At 40.3% G+C, this 23766-nt stretch overlaps 1 protein-coding gene across 3 annotated transcripts in view; it reads left to right on the forward strand.

Moving 5' to 3' along the window:
- Positions 1–23766, forward strand: part of LOC145447007 (carboxypeptidase D-like) — a 78591-nt gene that overhangs the window by 49450 nt on the left and 5375 nt on the right. The window contains exons 2-9 of one of the 3 annotated variants that reach the window (XM_080325434.1): positions 14878–15041; positions 15384–15476; positions 16952–17055; positions 17191–17283; positions 17552–17710; positions 18964–19102; positions 19652–19798; positions 22733–22872. In XM_080325434.1, the coding sequence (XP_080181560.1) occupies positions 14891–15041; positions 15384–15476; positions 16952–17055; positions 17191–17283; positions 17552–17710; positions 18964–19102; positions 19652–19798; positions 22733–22872 (1026 nt within the window). In that variant the 5' untranslated portion in view covers positions 14878–14890. Of the gene's footprint in view, positions 1–14877; positions 15042–15383; positions 15477–16951; positions 17056–17190; positions 17284–17551; positions 17711–18246; positions 18388–18963; positions 19103–19651; positions 19799–22732; positions 22873–23766 lie in introns of all 3 variants that reach the window. The other 2 variants (XM_080325432.1, XM_080325433.1) reach the window with 2 other exon arrangements.

The raw sequence follows: 23766 nt of genomic DNA on the forward strand, positions 1-23766 counted from the left end.
CTCCTCACTCACTGTTGACAATGTTCTGTGACGTCACGTTTGGTTACGCAACATAGCCTAGTACAGTGGTTCTCAACCTTTTTGGCTTCGCTGACCGCTTTTGACCGTCACGGAACCTCGCGGACCCCCTCAAGTTTTAGTTCAATTTTTGCTCTAGTATGGTGCAACCTTCATCTGTCTTGTGCAAATATGAAATGTACGCTTGTGATAAACAACAAAATAATGATTTTTCTTGAAAATAACATCATACTATTTATGTATAAATTGGTAGACTTTTAATATTTCAAAGCTAATTTTGCTGCAGTATTTCTTGAAGTACGTGACCGTGTCTTGAAAATCCGCGTCTTCGTTTTGATATTAACGAGGAGTGCCGAAGACCATTTCCGCAAAGATTGATGGAGGCTAATGCAATATTAACGCATAACGCTTCCGACGATACTTTTGGTGTGATCGCAACATTTATGGCACCAAAATTAAAAAAAACGTATATTTTATGAAAATATCACGCTCACCATCTAGCACAGGGACTGGCATTTCAATATCATTCAAATTGATACGACATCGAAATGAGTGAGACTTCAAGACTCTGCAACAGGGGTTCTCAACCCGCGGCCCGCAGACGATTATTTTGCGGCCCGCGACATCTTTCAATAGGAACGGGATGACTACTGGCACAGTATTGTTATGGAAGACCGATGTGTCACATTTGTCGAAGTACAGTTGTTGTAACGAAGCGTAGAAACTTAAAATGACACCACGATAGTTTCTTCTGGAGTTGTACAATGTACAATGTACAATTGTATATATATTGCCTGATCTGAGAGAAACCGTTGCGAGCTAGGTTTCAAGCCCATCAATCCATATTTCGAGGCATTGTTAAAATTGCCGAATACGTTACAGACGCATTGTTCAAAATTGCATGGAATATCGCTGAACCCAAGAATCTGTTAGAGAAGGTGTGACTTCAATAAAAGTTTAACGTACTGTGCGAATATTCGCTGTTTCCGGAACTTTGCAGCAAGTCCAACAACACCTGACAAATTTAGAAGCAAAAGTTGTCTGATTCAACATTCCCCAGAATAATAACAGCAAAGTCAGTCCATCTTTTATCGCATGTTCTGAAACACGTTGCCACGTATACTTTAGCCTAGCCTTGGACGAATCCACCGACTGCACACACGTGGCATAGCTAATCATCCAGCTGCGTTTTATCAGACTGGACATATTTCCAGAGGAAATGCGGACGGGGCAAACGTGGGGAGGGGACCAGTGAGAAAACATCAACTTTACTAAATTGGCTTCTGTAACTATTGGTGTAAGGCTGCAGCCATGGAAGGAAAGGAAAAGAGTTGATTGGTTTGCTCAGAAGTGATATTGGCCTCTGTAACGAAACAGTAGCCGTAATTTTATACTTGCTCGCTCACGCATTGAAACAGAGAGTTCGGTTCTCGTGTGGAAGGGTTTGAAGCAGGGATATCTAGAACTAGGAGTAGCCTACTAGCAGTTCTAGATATCCCTGGATTGCATGTGCAGATACCGACTTGGCAACGTATGCAATGCACGCTCAATGAAGGGATTTACTTGCGCCACTGGAAGTTAGATATTCTCACAAAAAAACAGTAACTGCAATGCTTGATAATGCATAAAAATGTACCAAATGCCCGTATAAGACTGATAAATGGGCTATAGCGTCCTCTAAATTGAACAGTAGCCCAAAAATACACGGTGATAATGTTCTGCGGCCCGCGGCCTCTTCCGCTGTTAAAATGCGGCCCGTTATACGAGGGAAGTTGAGAACCCCTGCTCTATAACATACATCCCCAATTAGGAATTAAATCATTAAGGTACCGGAACTCGATCATGCCTAGCCCTACTCAAAACTCATATCTATTAGGTGTTTCCATGACCACTAATCCACGATTTAGGCTACAATACTCTTTCCAATAATTCACATTCCGGGGACACCAATAGCCATAGTCAGGGTTAGGCTAGGAGGTTACGATTATGCCGTTCTTCAGTCATGGTATGGGACTAGATTGTGTGTACTGGTACTGTGTAGCAACGGGTGGAGCAATGACCCCAACGCGTTACCATATCTCGTCTCATCAATTATACAAGGGTAGTAAGCAAATTCTCCTACCTGGACATTTGATCAAATAGGAGTCTTGCGCGTAACATTATATAAGACTTGTATGTCTAGAGCGAAAAAATGATCAAAGCTGGAGCTAACACCCAGACCAATAACGACGTAGCGACCCCGCTAAATTAACCCAACCCTAGGCTATGATTCGCATTGAACTGGGCCATGAGAAACACTGTTCAATAGCAGTCATTAGAGATGAGCACTAGGGTTATGACTAGAAAAAGAAATTTCGCCTGTAGCAGGAATTGATGAGCATTCGGTTATAAATTTAAAAAAATATAATCATTTTGTTCAAATCGAAAAAAATGTCCCGCACAAACCAACTTCAATTTTCGACACTGGTTCAAATATAGAAAAAAATTACAATTCAAAGGTATTCTTTGCTACAAATTTAATCTTCATATATATGTCCTTTTCTACTTCTGGTAAAGTTCATCCATCCATTTGACTTCTCTTTCTGTTAATATGTTAGTGTCAGGGACATCTACAACGGAAATATCTGACTTCCAATGGGATTTTAAGGCACTTTATCGCTGCAGGACATTCGAGCGCAAAAATAGCAGCAAATAATCTTTGGTATACTCTAGAGCCCGGTCGATATTGGATTTTTGGGTCGATACCTATAAAACCGATATCTCACACCTTGACCGAGAACCCCAATACATTCAGCGGATATTCAAAAGAAGTTGGATATACATAAGCACATTTTCAAAGCTTCAGAGCATTTATTTGAAAATCTTTACAGCCATTGTTATATTTGAACATGAAACAAACTAGAAAGGCTACATCTGGACACCTGTTAAGTGTAAGCTTGTGACATATATTAATATTCTCAATCTAGCGGTCAAAGATTATAGTTTTCTGACTTCCTACCGCAATGTTGTGACGTCACGAGAATTGCCGATAATTTTTCAGCTTCAATGGCTGATACCGATAAATCTTTCAAAGTGTGATATCGTCCCGATCGGTCGGGCTCCAGTATATTCCATCTATAGACATCTGTTTAGAATACCAGGCTTCCTGACACGCATTTGCGAGGAATAAGCATGATATCTCAAGAGTTACTCTCCGTCTGGGGACTTGAAAGTACGGAATTATAACGCTTGAGCTCCATCTCGCATTGCGTAGAGATGGAAGTTTATGTCATTTGATTAGTGGTAATCTACCATTTTCTCTGAAAGAGCGGCATGCTCTGCACAGCACATAGATAAACTTAAAATCATCCCTCCATCCTCGGTTTTCTAATATTTTCATTTGAAATCCTGACTTGATGGATTGTACCAAGATTTCGTGGTATTTTACCATATCATCTCCAAATTTGTAGCTGAGAGTTGGATTAGTTGAGGATGTTGGATTGAAGAACTCTGATATATGCTTTAAGAATCGATAATATTATGTTGTCAACCAATGTATTGTGGTTTATGAAAACCCTTGCTCATCACTGCAATTTGCAGTTTCACAACCACGTCTTTCCGCCGCCCAGTATCAACAGATGCTGAGTCACATATGATGTGACATTTTCAAATTTTCATCATATTCCTCTAATCGGTTTTCTAGACAGCTGAATATATGTTGAGTTGTTCTGCTTTCGCTTTTTCGAACAACCAGTTCGATCTGTGTCAGACGAATTGAAATTATACAATCTATACAGTTTACATCTAACATCGAAATTAATAATTAGTTATTAATTATTTAATTTTGACTGTAAGCAAGAAAACTATAGGAATAATTCAATATGAGCGATCAAAATCTACCAAAATACTATTTTAAATCTTAACAATTGGAATTGTGTCAGTAAAATTCAAATCTGTCTATATAGCATATAGTCTGTATCTACAAAAAAGCCTATCCTTCATACCGTGAAAACTGGAAAATTTTTGTGCGGGAGGTTTTTGTTTAACCGGTCTTAATTTTTTATAATTTTGCAATCAGGACACAAAAGTTCATCGTTTGTGACTACAGGACACACAAAATTTTGAATTTTTTTCCTAGCCATAACCAACGTTCCCTCTAAGCTGCGCACGTGCGCAAATGCGCAGTGCTGAAACGGTCTGTGCGCACAGAAAATCCAAGTTGCGCTCAAAAAATCCGAAGTGATGACTTTTTTTTTAGTCGTTGCGCACTGTTGTCCAAGGGATCGCGCGGGCGCGCAGGTGCGCAGACTTGTGAAAAATTATAGGGAACATTGCCAGGGGCAAATACTGCTATCGCTGAGGTCTGAAACCGACGTACAAGTGCTGCCCGCAAAGGTAGATATTGCGCTCCGTGTGAATTTGCAGTCACGCACGTGCGCCTCACGAAAGAGATTTTTCTTTTAGTATGGTCCCGTACGCGTGAGCGATACTGATATCATTTCAATAGCGCAATCTTTTCTGGGAATGGCGAAATAACATGGTTTGACAAAGTTATAACGAACAATGGACTAGCTCGAAGTTAATCTGCGGGGAACTAACGAATAGTCTTTTCCGCGTGGCATGTTCATTGCGTAAGATTTACTGTGCAATTATATGACGTGAATTTTCGAAGTCATCACTTCCAATCAGGCGAATCTGTTCACATACGTTAAGAAATGATAATATGCAGAATATGCAAGTACGAGCACCAATATTGTTTAAAAAATCCATCTCTTTGCAAACGTGGATCGGGAAATGCTACAACTGATGTGCACTTAAGAGCGTTGAATAACATCGGCTTCTCAGCAGCACAAATTTTGGTTTTATTCGATTCGTTTGAACGGGAATCATACGTCGATAAGGTCATACGCTGATATTGTTCTTGCTTCAGTCAGACTTCGATATACGTATCATTATATCTGACTCTATTTCTTCATAGTAATGACCGCATATTGCCGGTATTAAGACGTCACATCAGTGGTATAGGCCTGCCCTACATTGATCGCTTTATTGATTTGAAGTGCGTTCTCGTGCGTGTATGTCTTCTAGTTAGTAATCTATAGTAGCCTAGGTCACCATTTACACGACATGGATTTATTGTGCCGTCACAGATGATCGCACAAAATTCCGATTTGCCGTCTATAGTACTTGCGATTACAGGCGTCCATTTGTGTCGCTACAAGTGTTTTGGCTATAGCTGCTTGCCTGTGTGGCCAACGTTGAGTGAATATTCGATAATTCTACATTATTTATACTGACCGCTTTTAATATTGGCAAAACGAATGGGTAGTTTCTCATCTCCTCACCAAGCCAAATTAGCAAAAAAGTGCGATTCGTTTAACATGGCTGTTGCGGGGCATGTGAAAACAGAAGAAAAACTGTAAAATTGGGTGAGAGTTTTTCTTTTTCGAGCGATAAAGGTGTGCGCTGCAAAATATGCAGAGAAGTAAAATATGGAAAAAAATAGCAATAATTTTTTCGGAAAGCCACCGCACTCGAACTGTAGCCAAAACACCCTCAAAATATGCACCACAGAACACGTGTGATATCCATGATGTCGATGTCCACTGAGTCGCACGTCTGCTATGGTGCATATCCCGAAAGATTGACCCCGTACACCTTCTAAATTTTTACATCAGAAGACGATATCAATCTCATTGATTGGTTGAATAAGGATCATTTGCTGACAAAATAAGTGTATTTTGCTCTTGATGTCATGTGATTGCGGGTCAAGCTCAAGGCACCGAGACACTAAATATGCACAAATGGAAGGCTGGATATTTCGAGCAAACTTTTGTAACAATACAAGTAAATTTTTGAGATTGTCAAGGGCATGCTCATTTAGTGTTGAATGTTTATGCTGCCGGCCCCATGCATAGAGTGGCCCGCAGTTGAAAGTCAATAAATTTGAACCAAAGATGTTATAATGAAGTGAAAATGGCAATATATGAAAAAGGTTCACAGTGCAGAACCTACCAAGGTTCTGTTGTGAACGCGAACCTCAAATTTTCCGAGGTTCACACGCAGAACACGAACGTGAACCTCACGTTCACAGCATCCCTACACAGGACCGTAACTGCTGCACCCCAAACCCCCCAATTGGATGGCCCGAGCTCGAAGGGGAACCAAAATTATTTCGTGAATAAACATAAATCATGTAGTAATTTTTTGGAAATTTATGCAACTTTTTCAAAGAAGAAATAAAAATTTGAAATCTTGTACGTCTTAGTTTAGTACGTTTGGGCGATTTCAATATCTTTTGACACAGCAGATACGAGGTAACGAAATAGCATCATGTACCAAAGTCATTACCAACGGGTACGCCCGAAGATATTTGATTATTATTTAGGGGTCCTACCTTTTCCAGCACACCTTACTCGATCAGCTCTACCGGTAAATCTGGTTACGTGAGTAGAGAGAGGATAAAAATTAATAACAATATATATGCAATTCCCGATCATATTGACCGATTCAATCATGAATTATATAAATTTTTCGCGCTTCGCACGTCCAGGATATACACCCACTAAACCAGGGGTTCTCAACCTGGGGGCGCGGGAGGCTCTCAGGGTGGTAGCGAAAAAAATTTGTCAATGTCTGTATAAATTGTGACTAAACATGTGTTTCACAACCATTCTGAAGATACGATTATTGACTCAAACTCAAACTCCAGCAGTCGCGCTCAACGGAGTATAGGCTGACTTCAACTTCATTTGAGCAAATTTTTGATATTCTTTGAAGATTTAGTGAAATTCCTGCGTCCAAGTCATTCATTACTTTATAGCAGTGGTTCCCAACCTTTTTCGTCTCGTTCCCCACTTGGCCGATATTTGAGCTAACATTTCCCCCCCTATAAAAAAGTTGCCTGTGACTAAAATTATGTGCTTTTTAACGCGCAACCATTTGTTGACTGAGCAATTAATGGTCAAACATATTCAGATATGTCCGAACTACGGTGAATACGGAACGCACTAAACTTTGGTAAAGTACAGTCAAATTTGACCTGTTTTTGACCGGTCGGGTAGCCGCTGACGAAAAATAAATCACCAAGTCCGCTTGCTATGGACTTGAGTTGAATCCATGAATTTGGTATGTTTTTCACGTTAGCTCATGTGGGCTTAAAAAGTTAAACAATTTCACTATCGGCCTTGTGCTGAATTCGGCTTGACGTTTTCCTGCTTAGTAGTAATTTGGTCGAGAGGCTGTCGCGGACCCAACGAAATCGTCTCGTGAGCCTCACTTTATCAGAGGGTGTAATATCTACGGAAGGCACTTAATCATACACCTAGCTTGAAGTCCGCCAAAGGAACATACAATTGTAGAGAACTAATTTTTACTTAACAGTTCCATACCATAAAAATCTAAAAACCTTGCGAACCCAGCGTATCTTCTTCCGATACAATGCTAAAGCCAGATTCCCCCTAAAACTTTCAAAATTCCCCCCAAGGGGGAAGTCCCCCCCCCCCGGTTGGAAACCACTGCTTTATAGCTTTTGCACTAACCTAAATCTCTGTGCGCTAGGTAGCTGTTGTTGATAGCTGGCGAACTGCACTGCCTAAGACAGACTTGCCCGGTTTCGCCCTCAATTTGGCTATAAATCAACACAATTTATTTCATTTCCAAAACTGATCAAATTTAGCATGGCAGGAAAGAACGACGCCGTGCTCTTTGTAGTCACTACCAGAATCAGGATTATTCTCAGTATGCAACCTACCTTGAAATTATTTGATATCGTTTTCAATGTTTTATGTTATTTTCAAACAAGTTTGGGGAGGTTTGTCAGCAATGTAAAAGACTAAACAACTGGAATGCGGATTCAAAGCTGGCGTAAGATATACCTTATGTGTACTATTAGATCAGGGGTGGGAAGCCCGTACGGCCGCATACGGCCGTAGAAGGTAATTTGTGCGACCGTCGACGCCTAATTCAATTGGTATGTGTTGGCAGCCGTAGACATGCAAATTGCAATTACGAATTCACTCCCGAATTTTCAAGAGATTTTATTTAATCTTTTAATTTTCTTCGCTCTCCGCGCAATACAGCAAGACTTCATTTTTCGATTACAATGCAGTAGCGCCCTTTTTAATTGGAGCAGGAATGGGAATCCTCAAGAAATAACAATTCATTTGCGGCTCTGAAAAATTTTCGCGCTTGGCGCGAAATATGCACTCCAAGCAACTATTCATAACATTGCCACTCGCGATTTCGGTGCGTACAATAGGCCGTTGTGAAAAGTAGAATAGTCCGAAGTTCACCGGGACTGGATATTGACAGTTTACCATAGGTATTTTGCGTCCAGATCGTTCATATGCGGCCATGCCCTGGAATGCGGCCTTAGGCTACATGAGTAATCGAAATGCGGTCATGATTAGCAGGAAGGTTGCCCACCTCGATATTAGATGATGTGCTCTTTTTGACATGCATGACGATAAATGGAAGCGGGGGGTCAGGGGGCGCGATTTTTTTGACCATCGCCAAGGGGGGCGCTTGTCAAAAAAGGTTGAGAACCGCTGCACTAAACGGACACCCAATATAGATGATAAGTAGCGAAAAATAGCGTAAGGCCCGAGGGGGGTCTGGGGGGCGAAGCCTCCCATATATTAGGCTTATCATCATATGGGGGGCCTGATTGCGCATTGTTGTCTATGGGGCTGCGCAGTGACTTGGCGAGTTTGCGCAGACTCGTCAAAAATTAGAGGGAACATTGGTCATAACCCTAATGAGCACCTCTCGATATGTACCAACCATATATTGAATACAACTGCAGTACGATCGCGCGAGTTTAAGTCGGACGGCATCACGGCCACAACCAGAAACTAAACGAATTCTCGGTATATTCTATTCATGGAATGTTTGCCCTTGGATTAGGCCACAATTGCCACACGAGCTGGTAACGACGTTATAATGGAAGCTAGATCGCAAAAAATTGCCTGGCGTCACTGAGGCACCCGACCGACAATGTAACATGTGTCACGTGACTTGATTTTAAATACGCTCGACCTTGTCCGTGCCAACGTCACATTTCTTCTGGTAGCCTAGGAATAAACTGTATTGCATGGCTGGCGCGAATAATGATTTTTTTAATTCATCTGATATGCATGTTACTAAAATTAAATTAATTTTTGTTACGGGTCGTGGTTTGAATATGACGTAACATATGACAGCAGACAATAATCGAGGTCATATCGTCACCTCCGATCAATTTGTTTAAATCTAAGGGTTGACAAATCAATAAATGTATGTCTGTTCGTCTAACTGTCTGCACCAAAGATGGAACGGATTTTAAATTTCTATGTCCTAATTCAATACAAATCCGAGGCTTCAAATCCGAATCATAGTCCAGAAATTATTTATATTCCAATCCTAATTTTAATCCGATACAAACCTAAAAATCTACTTGGAATGGAAATACTATTGATGCATATATTTATGTAAAAAGAAATAAAACGCTAAATGAGTGCCAAAGTACATGAAGGGACTGTGGTTTGGAATCAGACACCCAATTTGGCGTGTTATTGTTATAAACTCCTAACACATTTGCCACGTCTTGATACAAAAATATTTTCAAGTCCAAATCGTCATTCCGAGGGACTCAGAACATTTGTGACATATCCAGCATTCACAATATATCCTACTATTCCTAGAACAATTCGATCTGTCTAGATTTTGGAATCTAGAAACTAATTCATCGTGGGGGTAACGATTGGGGTTTGTATGTAGTGCCTATCTTGCGCTGGACGAGCAAGTCAAAGAATCGATTGAATAATAACTAACATAATCTCATCGGAGCTACTGTAGTCGCAGTCGTGATCGTTGGGATCGGCTTCAATGCATCAGAAACACAGATATCTCAAAACAGTTCATTTCTCGGATATATTTATTGGATACCAGTCTGTATGCGTCTGGGGCCAATAGCTATATAGCATAAACTGCCGTTCCCAGTATACTGAGAGCTGGGTCAGGTCAGCGTGAGTTTGGGTACATTAATGCATTTAATGTATTTTCAGTGTTCGACTCCAAAAGGAACCGATAAGTCCATTACTAAAGTTTAAATATGGGGTTTTAAACTTACGTCCCGCTCGCCGCATCCGTCCCGCGAAGCAATTCTGAGTCGATTGAAAAATGCGTGTATTTTCCAGCACATTACCATAAGCAATGTTGGGGTTTTTAGTAAGAAGCATTTCCCACTATAGCAAATGCACATTATATTCCTTGGCCACATTATAACCGCCCGACAGTGGTGTTTGTGGTCTCACTCTAGTCGCCACTATAGGAGCAAGTCGCTGACATTGGCAACCTATTACGAGAAACATACAAAAAATGCATACCGAGTTTAGAGTTATATGGAAAATGGACCCAAAAACAGAAGTGAAACCGCTATATGCACGTTACCTCAAGAATATAATTGTTACACGGAAATATAATTCAAATAGCTGAGGGCGCACTGCTGCATCATTTCTAACTCAAAAGGTCCCTGGTCCTTAAAGGAACCCGAATCCTGATTTAATAATAATAAAGAAAAATATATACCGCCCACGTATACAATTAAATTCCGTGTATTCTTCACTCCGCGTACGCAGGGTTGACGCAAGTACCAATAAAACAAACGGGACATAGAAATATATCAACCAATATCATCGCTATAGCCACTGTTTTAACGGTTTATAACTGTTTTCAACGGGCCAGTCATCGTTTTATTGCAAATTCCATTGTTTGCAAATTCCATTGCTTCCAAATATCGTCGTAGCTAGAATAGTATAGGCTTGTAAAGGCTTAATAATGAAGAATTCAAATGAAAAGCAAGGACATGAATGTTGAGGTGAAATAATTGAATCATTTGACTGGTGCGGCCCGCCAGTGATCTGGAGGTTTGAACCCGGCCCGCGATGCAAGTTGAGTTTGGCAGCCTGGGTTTAAATGATTTGGAAAAGCGTTTGCTTATGACATCACAAAAGGTGGTTCTTATAAGATACGTACGTATAGCTGATATGAACATTGTACGATATTGCACACCCGGTCAAAATGCTCAGAAGCATAAACTTGCCTTTTTATAGTGCTTATTGTAATAACTAGTCATTGGCAATGTCCCCTCTAATTTTTGACGAATCTGCGCACACTGACCAACTCACTGCGCAGACCCCTACACAACAGTACGTAACGACTAAAACAAGGATTTTTTTTGTGCGCAACTTATATTTTCTGTGCGCAGAGACCGTGCGCAGCATAAATGGAACATTGCTTATGACATGACAAATGGCATATAATTATGCATACAGTTGATATGTACATGATCGAACATTGCCCGATATTGCATATGCGGTCAACCTATTCTGAAGCATAAACTGGCGTATTTATTTTGATAGCTTATCATCGGTTCATTATAATGTGGATCTGGTAAACCCCTGTACACCCCATGCGAGCGGCACACCCTTTAAAAATTATGGTACACCCTAGGCCCTAGGGTGTACGATACACCCGGTTAAAGAGCCCTGTTTTATATCAGTCATTGGGAAGCCTGGCATCGCATGCTATTAACTAGTGCGCTGTACTCTGGTATGTAACTTGAAAATGCAAGGTTGACTGAGTGATCCAGATGTGCATCAGTATGGCGTGTTCTATAGAACTGCTTCTGCTGCTTGTGCAAGCAATTCCCAGTCAAACAAATTGATCCAACAGAATTGCTGTCCATACATTCTTTGACATAAGGATGTGAAATTGTTAAAAATCATTGAGACTTGCTACACCTTTATTGACTGATAAGTTGTCTTTTATATGCTCTCCAAAACAGACTGACTGGATGTTGTCTACTCTTCGTGAAAATACCATAGATCAGTGGTTGGCAACCTGTCGGTCGAGACCCAAATTGAGGTGGCATTAGTATTTCCTGGAGTCACCATAAATCCCCATATTCAATTTATTATTGTTTCAATCCATTATAATATCCAATATAATATTACTGTTTCAATCAATTATAGTGATTGAATGCTTTCTTTCCCGGTGTAATCATCTGTTCTTTGCATGTATTCTCGTCTGCTTGAAACAGTCGTATTCTTGAATTGTCACGCAATGTGTTAGTATAGTTTCAGTCGTTACTGACACCGTACACTGCATCCCAGATTCTTAGTGGCACTAGTTCTGCTTTAATTCCATTCTTTTTGAAAAAAAATTCTATATTACAGTAAACTTGATCGACACCTAACGAACTGGAACGAGCGTATCAATATTGAATTTCAACCCATTAGGTATTTGGTAGAAAGCGAATTTCTGTTCGCAATTTGCGCTCATGCGCCGCTTACATTTGAACAATCCCACAATTTCAAGATTACAGTCAGCTGTATGGCTTGATATCATCAAGTGCAGCGCCGGTATTAAATCGTCGCATTAGGTTTTTGATGCGGTAGCCTACGCAGCAATACTGTGGAGTGAGTTCTCATGCCACCATGACGTTTTCGACAGTCGAGATAGAGTGATTATGACGTCACATGACTGTACAGTAGGGTTGTTCAAAAAAAACTTTTTTTTCCAAATCTCACTCGCCTATTGACTAAATCGTCACGTTGTCCAAGAAAACGATGCTCACCAAATTTGACTCAATTCCAACCAGTAACGGCCGTGCAATCTTGAATTGAAATTTTTAAATTATTATTAAAAATAAAAAAATAAAAATTCTCAATTTTTTCGGTCAACTCCATGAAATTGTTGAGCTGTCTTCAAAGACGATGCAAAACAAATTTGAGTCAATTCCGATTTATAGAAGCGGAGTTATTCGAGTTTTTCGTTGATAATTCTCAGATTATCCTTGATCCGGGGATCATCAACGAAAAACTCAAATAGTACCGCTTCTACTAGTCAGAATTGACTCAAATTTGTTTTGCATCGTCTTTGAAGACAGCTCAACAATTTCATGGGGTTGACAGAAAAATTTGAGAATTTTTATTTTTTTATTTTTAATAATAATTTAAAAATTTCAATTCAAGATTGCACGTCCGTTACTGGTTGGAATTGAGTCAAATTTGGTGTGCATCGTTTTCTTGGACAACCTGACGATTTAGTCACCAGGCGAGTGAGATTTGGAAAAAAAAGTTTTTCTTGAACAACCCTACTGTACAGTGTACATACCCATACCAAATAACGGATTGGCGCCACGGCCCCCGGTGCAACGGTAGTTATTGACTACATGACTGAACCATTCGATAGTTTACAAAGCCGTAGCCGGAGATGGAGACGGAGCAGCGGTTTCAATGAGCTCCGGTGCTATTAGGAGCCGGAGCTAATTCATCATAAAAGAGAGCTCCGGAACTGGAGCTGGAGCAGTTTAAAATTTGTGCCAACTCCAAAGCTCTGTGTACAACTGTGAAGTGTGAAATGAGTGCACGCGCCTCATTCTTTTACGATCCAAGGTATGTAATTATGCAAGTCATTTGATGTGTCTGTAAGTCAGGGTTGCATTTTAAACAAATATCATGTTTTGAACATATTTGTATGTTAATCAATTACGTTGTCGAACATTAATTGTGACGTCATAGTGGATTGGCGTTCTCAATTGAACATAAGTTAAAAATGGCTCCTTTGACGTAACGGCTTTCGTCCCCTGTCATAAACGGGCCGATAATAGCTTTTACCCAGGTTATCATTATGCAGCATTTTTACGGTCGGCGGTCATCATCATCATCATCAGAATTTACATTCCGTACCAATGACGTACATACGTGTTATAACTGTTGAATCGACGACGATTTCAAGGTTTCCAACCTTTCCATATCGTATACGTCGACTAATCGGGTACAAATTGTCCCTTTGCTCATACTGCATGTTCCTTCGAAAATAATCACACGATTGATGGCATAATTTTGCAACTTTGAAAACAAAAAAATAATTCGTTTTTGGTGCAACGCCAACTACAAGCCAACGTTACTAGTCATAACGATTTTTAAGTCTTGACGTAGCATATGGCCATTCCTTTCACACAATAGTGATAACAATATAAATGGCGTGATTCTATTTCATTATGGTGTCACGAGCAATTGCAGGGGTCGATATTAGGAAGAGGGTAGTCGTGTACTATCTCCGTTTAGCTACGATGTGATTGTATTGTGAATGCTGGTGTTCTGACAGACATCTAGTGTAGAGTGGATATGTGTTGTGAATATTGCGGACATTTTTTGTCATCGCTGGTAATATGTCGTTTGATATTACATTTCGTACAATTATGGATGGTTTCAGCTGTTCTAGAAGGCTAAATTATACTATGGTTTCCATATAGCTTGTTATCATGATAGGAAGCGTCTCTGTTTTATTGAACAAAGGTAAATCCACGAGCAGATTATGTATGTCAGAGCTACCATAATCGCTCCTGCGAAACGATGAGTAGGCCTATGTTTCAGTCCATTTCATCGACGATGTAGAACAATACCAATACGCAATACGATCGATATTCTTATTCTTTTTACGTATTCAAACGGGGCAATAAACAAAAAACCTGCGAAAATTCCACGGTCGATATGATGCGTGAGATAGCAGCACCGATTCATCGCTCTGAGCCTTGAGATAGAATGTCATATCGGAGACGACGCGTACAGCCGAGAGCTGAGAGCGTTTCGTCTGAAGACTCGGCTAAGACGCGTTCCATATGGTCGAGTGAGGTGCGCAATAACGGACTAACAGCATGCAAATTACATCTGCGATGTCAATCGATGCTATAGGAATGTAATCACCATTATAGACAGGCTATAGTGTTACTGTGGACTATTTGGTTAGATGGGTAAAGTCAAATATACAACAAGAAAGGACATACTCTCAAGATTATATACTCAACTGACGCATCTTTTATTCGAACTGCAGACTGTTATGTAATATGATTTATTGCAATATCGCATTTGTTATTATAAGTATTTGGGTTTGCGCTTCGGTAACGGCATTCTCAGAAGATGGAATCGTTTTGGATAAGCACCACGATTACGAAGAGATGACCACGATTTTACATGATGTGAAGCGAAAATGTGCTGGTGAGCGAATTGAAATGCGAGATCTTCCTGTGCCTTATAATCCCATTGTTTTATCGACGAAAGACTATACTGCGTTGTTATTGAATGCATCCGTGAATCAGTATTAAAACATGGGCCAAATCAACAGCTAAGAATCAAAATATCACTGAAATCAAACCCAGAGTGAGAAGGAACGCATCTTAACCGGTTTGGAACTATGAATTAGCATGGTATGGCTTATCGGCGTTTGTCATGATTTGATCAGGCTTCAGAAGTATCAATTTTTGACACATTTCAGCAGCAATTGAGTTTGCGTGATTTTGGCGATAGTCTATTTCTGACGTTAGACACACTCTCTTGTAGATATCACACACTTGCATTCCATCGGCGAAAGCGTCCAGGGAAAAGAGCTGTGGGTCATAATCATTTCTGAGAATCCCACAGTGCACGAGAAAGGTATCTATTAATAATTCATATCCAGGCGTTGTTTTGCTGGTGACGAATGATCGATCGAGTTTGCTTGCGTGCGTAATGATTACCTTATTGACGCTGTTTCAGGATTTGTGAATATTGCTTGCATACCAATCGTCGGCACTACCACGAGCTCAAATATTGGTATTTTGCGAATTTGTGTATCAAACCCAATTCCAGTCGAATGTCGGCATATTTTATATCTGTCTACCTAAATCCAGACAAAGCAAAACATTTTATGTATCCCCTGCCGTGTCACGGCATATATAAACGTGTTAATACAACAACATTTCACGAAAATCATGTGTTGACATTACTTAACCATATGGCCATTGTTTAAACCGAAAAGCTCCATCAATATGGATGTTTACATTGTGGGCGTTACTCATCTAGAGCCGCCATCGATGATGACCCAAGCTTTGCACAGCGATTTGAGAGCTCGATTTCAAAATCGAGTATAAATTGTAATGATTCCAGAGAAAGACGGTGTTTCCGAGTATCAAAAATGTCCGCCTCTTGCCACTAATCGTTATTTTATCATCGTGGTATTTTTGTTTTGGTACTTTCATCCTATCCAGGAAACCACGATTTTCCGTAACATATCGCAAGTCAACGCACATTTTTTCACATTCTATGAATCGGTGATCCACCTGCTGTATTGAGATCCATTCCATGGTCGAGTTCTAGTTCAACTGAGATCATGGCTGCATAAGAAGTACACGTAATTGAACTGATTCATTTTGTCTTAGTTTTATGAAGTCAACATGGGTATAGTATTACTCGACTCGGGAACTGGATTGTGCCCAACCCCACTGAAAACAAGACCGAATCTCAAACCCAAATATCGTCGGCCCAAGGTTGTTTGTACGTCATACTCAAGTAATCAATAACTGCGTAGATCATCGGTGACGTATTAAAGGTTCGATGGAAAACGGTATGTAATCAGCCTCGACAGGCGTTCAAACAGCATGGTAACTCCGAGGTAATAGAAAGAAATCGATGATTCTACGATCGACATACTTTGATATTTTTGTCGAGTGCGTGCTTGCTAATTCTAATTCCCGACACCGTCGCACAGACGCAAAAATGAAATGAGATTCCGAGCAGCGCTGATATCGACACAAATGGATGTTTCATAGCTGATGTTCCCTATACCAGTGGTCGGGAACCTATGGCTAATCGGCCGGAAAAGGGTTCCCGACCCTACCCTAAACCATTGCTGGTTCTCGTGACCTGGCATCCTTAAATGTAAGTTCTTAAATTGCATGCAATGGACATTTTACTTCAGTCGGGATCTGATTGTAACGCGATAAATTGTTCGAATGCTTCATTTCGATTACAGTTTGCGTTTATAGGCTGATCGTTGCTATGCGAATATTATATTAAGGCATATTCAATTAGACCGCATTTTCAAGCGTTCGGAAAATATCAGATCAACCACTAAATACGTTATGTTAAAGGTAAACCGGAGTTCAAATACGTTGGGAACATGCACGGGAATGAAGTAGTCGGAAGGGAACTGCTGCTGAATCTGGTTCAATACTTGTGCGCGGAATACCTCAAGGTACCTCAAATTCTTCCATATCAGAGTATTCAAATGTATTCTGTAATCGTTTGTTGATTAACCATGTCCCCTTGACATCAATAGCGGAAAGTCAATTGTTATGATCGGCACATCATGACAAGACTCTCATTTTAGGGCAACTCGACCGTAAGAGAAATTACAAGAAGTATTCGAACGCATATTCTTGTGTCTATGAATCCGGATGGATATGAAGCGGCTTACAAACTGGTGCGTAGTCTGTTTTATCCATGAATGAAATCATTTCCAAACTGATTCACTATCAAGCTTGATAACTGATGGCATAGCCTTATTCCGAAACAAACATCACTGTCCAGGAAGTGCTTCTATTTACAGGAAAGTGTGATCATAATTCTGTCCGATCGAATTTCTATGGCAATAGATATTGACTTTTATGCCGAAATATAGATCGGGCGATTCAACAAATTAATTGAAACAAGTTGAATTATCGAATAACTTACTTCGCACTCCAATGCAGCCTTACCCGAAAGATTACGTGATCGGTAGGAATAACGCAAACGATGTCGATTTAAACCGGAATTTCCCGGACCTTGGTCTAGTGCAATGCGTCACGGGTGATTCCAATCATCTCGGATTCAACAGAGAGTACATGAGGATAGCAACAGAAGGCTTGTTCGTAAGTCACGCGTCTGCAGCTGAACCGCATGCCATGTAGTCCCTCCAAATGTACGTTAATTGTTGTTTCACACAATAGCATGATATGAATCTTTCACCTCGATGTAACTATCGGTGGAGTACTAATTGCTGTATTGCTTTCACGTTCAGAGTAATTGTAATTTACCTAATCTCGCGGTTGTAGGTAATCGACGACGACACTTCGCAGCTGGAATTATAGTTGCTATCAAAATGTTTTGGTGGCGACTTAATTTCCCCAGGTGAATAAGGAAACTGTCATCTTTGTGGTGATCTTCGTACAGTCCGACACGACTCCGAACTTTTGAGCAAAAGTATGAATCCGAATCCATCCCAAAATAAAAACAATCTGACCGCAATCCATGGACCGCACTACCAGACAGCGGACAGGCACTATCGTATGGCCTTAGTCACAATATAATGGCCTCCTTTCAGCACTAATTGTCGTTAAACTGCGCGAATCATACAGTCCTGATCATTCTTTCACTGTCGCTTTCCACGTTTGAAATCTGCGTTCAGGGTTCCCAGATTGGAAGACACAACGCTCACGGTGTCGACCTGAACCGGAATTTTCCGGATTTCAGCAGACAGATCTGCCGATATCGCAATAACACCAGTTGGTTAATGGGTGTCCGCTATGTCAGATTTACTAGAAAGCAAGTGGGTGCCTTCCTTGGTTCCGTTACCAAAAACGAAAGCTAATATAAAGAATTTGTTTTTGGGATATTATTCATTCGTTCTTTCATTTGAAATTCGTTACATTGTCGAAACCGATCCTCGCGCGCATTCATAATTCAATGACACACGAATTAACATATATGAATACATATACATTAATATAAATGATTACATTAAGCAAATGTATTGAAGTTCTGTACTCCCAAGCATCTCTAATAAACTATTTAGAGCAGTGCTCTTCAAACAGTGTGCTGTTCAGGTCCGAATGGAATTGCAATTGTACGGATATATTGGATCCTGATACATGGTACATGATTTCGACGCGGCTACTTTAGGGGTTAACCACGCCTGATAAAGTTGAAGAGCTCTTAATTAGAGAACTTATGTACCGTTTTATGTCACTGTAAACGGGCAACCTAGAAAAAGTCGACCAGGATATATACGTCTTGCTAGTGGTAGCACACGCATGCTGCATGCTAGATTTTTTCATGTTTATTGCATGTTCGTAATCACATGTCAAAACCAGGCAAAGATTGACAGACATTCCATGCGATCCAGCTGGAACCGGAGACTCAATCCGTCTTGGAGTGGATCATGTCGACACCTTTTGTAGTATCTGCCAACCTTCACGGCGGAGATTTGGTCGCAAACTATCCGTTCGACAACAGTTGTCATGGAAACAACCGAGAATATCACGGTAAGCCAGGGTTGCAACCAAGGAACCAGGTTCCGAGTCATAAGTCGAGTCATTTTCAACACACCTCCACGTCAAGTCCGAGTTCAAGTCAGGGAACAAAGAGTCAAGTCCGAGTCATAGTGTTGAGACCGGAGTCCAAGTCTTATTGTTCATTATCGAGTTGAAGTCAGATTACGCAGACTTTTCGAAACGCTTGTCTTGATATAGACGGCCTCGCATTCATATTATAATCATCCTCACTTTTTCACTCTTAACATGCTTATAAAAACAGATACAATACAGTTTTTAAGTTTAAATTTAAGTTTTTAAGTTTTTATTGCGTATTGGCACTAATCACGAGACTTGAATCATGTCAAGTCATACAGAATGTTTTGAGTCATATCGAATGACCTGATTTCAGACCGAGTCAATGCACAAGGTGAGTCGAGTCGAGTAATTTTCCATTTTGAAGCAAATAACTTGAGTCAAGTCGAATCATGACTCGAATCATTAAAACTCTTGGTAAGCATGTTCCGAAATGAATGTCAACGAAAGACAGTACGTTTTCAGGGAGTCCGGACGACAGAACATTCCAATATTTGGCGTTGACATACAGTCAGAACAACCCGGCTATGGACACGTTCACTGGGTGTGATCTGGCCGATGGATTCGATCACGGAACCACCAACGGGGCGGAATGGTACAGCGTGAGAGGAGGTGAGCCATTGTATTATTCACCTTATGCGAGGTCCTTCCCAAAGTAAAGGATAGCAATTTAACGCAACTTATTTCAGTATCTTTAATGCTGCTAACACTATACTTATACATTACGGAAGGGATGGGCATTTTCACCTACTATTTCTGGCGAATGTATTCGACTTTCAATGGTCCATCTGATATTCCCTATTATGATTCCTGATATATGCCGACTTGTAGCACGGACCACTTATGCTGTAGATCAGGGGCGGGCAACATACGGCCCGCGGACCGGATCCGGCCCGCAAAGCTATTTTGTCCGGCCCGCGGACAGTTTCCCGTCTTAAATGATAATGTGGCTCGTAGCCCCAGTCTTCCGAGATTTCCCACTATAGGCTACTTGCTTACATACGTCAAATGTTAGTGACCGTATGTTATTATGCGCAACGAGTGAGGGTGGCGCTTACGCGTAAGTTCGTCGAAGCGAGAAGACTTGTATTATCGGCATTTACGATGTACTCAACCCTAATGTCATTTGTGGTAATTATTGTGTTTGTCGACTAAAATGATCATTTACACCAGGCCGATATTTCTTATTTTTGATTCCGTAACCGTCGACTTGTAGCACGGCGCACTTCTAGGCTTTTGTAAGACACCGCTTATGTCAGGGGTCGCCAACTCAAAACAGGTCGCGGGGCACTTTCAAATTTCGTAGAGGCCGCGGGCCGCATGAAATCAATATCGAGATAAAATAGGTCACACAGTTGAACAACCACGCTATCTCGTCACCTACTAAACCGCATTGAATTGATATCTTGGTAAATTTGGGCTACCGGGCTTATAGAACGCCTTAAGGATTGCACCGTGTGTTGATTGATCAGAGAGAAGCAGATATGGTGGTGCCTGCGTGAAATGGCTTTGAAGGAGGGTTGTAATGACTCGACTCGAGTTAGACTCGAGTCGCGATTTTTGGTGACTCGACTTGACTGGAGTCATTTTCTTAAAGGAGTCTGGAGACTGGAGTCAATTTGCGTATTAACTCGACTTGTACTCGAGTCATTGCGCATGACTCGGACCAAGGCATATGACTCGAGACTGGGTCTACCAAGACAGCCATTTCATTGTAATTTCTGAGAATAGTAAAGTTATCACACTATTAATATTTCGTCTATCAGTACTGGTGCATGAAAATGTAACCAGAAACTGGTAAAGATGAGAAAAATTAGTATATTATGAATGCAAAGCATTCGATATCACCGAGCAAAGTTGTAAATAGTGGCTTTCACATGACAATAATTCGGAACTGAACAGTCAACACAATGACTTGGACTCGGACTCGAGTCAAAACACTATGACTCGGACTCGACACTCTACTCCGTGACTTGGACTCGGAATTGACTCGGTGGTGAATTGAAAATGACTCGAGTCAAAACTGTAAAAGTGAGATTGACTCGTGATTCGGAACCTAGTGAATTGGTTACAGCCCTGCTTTGAAGAAACATTGCTGTCGTTAATATACATTCATTAAATATGATTGATTCCTTGTAATACAATACACCAATCAAGGATAACCCCAGAATTATCAACGAAAAACTCAAATAACTTCTCTTCTACCAGTTGGAATTGAGTCAAATTTGTTTTGCATCGTCTTTGAAGACAACTCAATAATTTTGAGGCGTGACAAAAAATTTGAATTCTTTTTCAATTGTCCCTAATACATTAAAATTTCTAATTGGCTTTGCGGTGGCTTATACTTGTCACAATTGAACTAAATTTGGTGTGAAACGTTTTTTAGGGTAACCTGACAATTTTATCAGTGAATGGCTGGAATCCGGAAAAAAAGTTGTTTTTCAACAGCCCTACGTGGATAAATGGGCGAATAATGTATCGATTCAGGAATCTGGCCCGCCAAGTACTTAATTTCCTGCATCCGGCGCGTCGACTGGAGAAGTTGCCCGCCCCTGCTGTAGACGTATAGAGTCGGGCATATTTTAATCTAATTTCTATTGACTTCATGATGTAAAGCGGACACATAAAGTTCTCATATGTACTATTTATGCCACCACAAATAACTTATCGTTGGTTGTACAGCACATAAAGATATTCTGGCATTATTTTTGATAATAGTTACTTCATAGTTGTTTTTCACAATGCTATGGGTTTGATCAGGACTTCATACATAAAAATGTAATTTACGACAGCTCGCGTAACTTCGTATTCATATTTTATATGGTTCGGTACGAACTACCGGTGTTTTAAAGAAATGCCTTCTTTAAAGAACAAAATTGTCTTTTTTTCAAACTTTGTCTAATTGTGCCGTAATTCTGTAAATACGTCCGCAAAACATGTAGTAGCCTACGAGTTTACGGACGATTAGCATCCGTAATTGTCGACGATGTGGGGTGGATGGAACCTTCGTAATCGTCGTCGGTTCAACAGTTTTAGCATGTGGATATAGATCATTGGTAGGAATGCTGCATAACAATGTAGTCCTGGTTAAAGATATTTATGGTATGTTTATGACAGTGATCGGAAGCCCCTTTCTTCGAAGGAGCCTTATTTACCCTATATTTTCAACTGTCAATGCTAATCCTCTGTGACGTCACAATTAAAGAATCATGATTCCATGGCTAAAAAAACAGGTTTTAAAAAAGGGCCTTGTTTTCAACATTTCGTTTTCAATGCAACCCTAGGTACAGCTATATTTATATTTTAAGGTAACGAATATCGAAGGTGTACTACTAGATAAAAATATATCTCTAAGTTGAAAGTGCAGAATATTTTCAGTAGTCAAGCAGATCGTCTCTTACTAATCCACTCGAATCATTAGAATCGATACTCGGTTCGGAGTCGAGCACGCAAATCCTTGTGCCCATCCCTTCTCGCGTGGCCGGCGGTTGAAAGTCTTATTCAAGTCTTTTAAGACCGAAGAGTGACGAGCTTGATATTTCTTAGGCATGCAAGACTTCAATTATCTTGCCAGCAACTGCATGGAGATTACATTGGAATTGGGCTGCGTCAAGTTCCCGGCGGCGCATAAATTACCATACTACTGGAAAATGAACAAAGAATCCCTTCTCCGGTATATGGAAACCGTAAGTTTTATGCGAAACCACAAGGGTTACGTTATGAGAGTAATATATGCTCCAGACCGCCAGTAACTCAATACATTGAAAAACGACAGACAATAACCTATATCTTGGAACACACAGCCGAAGTCAAACATATTTCTGCGACACATCAAACCAATCTATAGTCAAGATACATTCGTATCTATAATGGGATCGCCAATGTAGTATGAATTTGGTCCAATAACTAACAAGATTCTCATTATTAGGACGATTTTTTACCTAAAACAACAGAAGGTCTTGACCTAAAATATCAAAATTTTAACATTTATTGACCTTACAAAACTTACCTTTGACCAAAATTTTTCACTTTTATAGTGTTTTCGCACATAATGTTAGAATTGTACTTCTTATCTTCATTTCTGGCTGCAACTGTCTGTCCGTACAAAGTGATCTGGCCTGAAAAAAACTCTTTCGACTTTAAAACTGCTGATTCTTCGCATTAATAACTTTATTTTAACGAAATGTGGACCTATGAAGAATTCCAGTAGTTACTTCACGTCTTATGGTATAAAAGTATTTAAAATTTGCTGCAGCATAGCTAAAGATACTTTCCTACATTGTTGGGTAGAAAGTGTCTGTCCTTACTAAGTAGCTTGCAAAGAATGGACAAGAACATTCAACATCAGAAGTTGATGGCTGGCTACACTGAAGTTGTGCGTACACTGCTGGTGACACACCGTGTTGCTTCATTCTGACAATGTTGTCTACATCACAATTTATCATCTTGCACTTCTTGATATAAGAAGCAATGCCCACGCAGTCTTGCTTCAGTTAGGATATTTTGGTACGTTGAGCATAACACCATGTCACCTATTTGTTTCATTTAGCCGTTTATGATGATTCACAATGAGCAAACAA

Source organism: Botryllus schlosseri, chromosome 9 (assembly GCF_051294905.1).
Source record: "Botryllus schlosseri isolate E-star chromosome 9, Bs_hap1, whole genome shotgun sequence".
Taxonomy (NCBI): domain Eukaryota; kingdom Metazoa; phylum Chordata; class Ascidiacea; order Stolidobranchia; family Styelidae; genus Botryllus; species Botryllus schlosseri.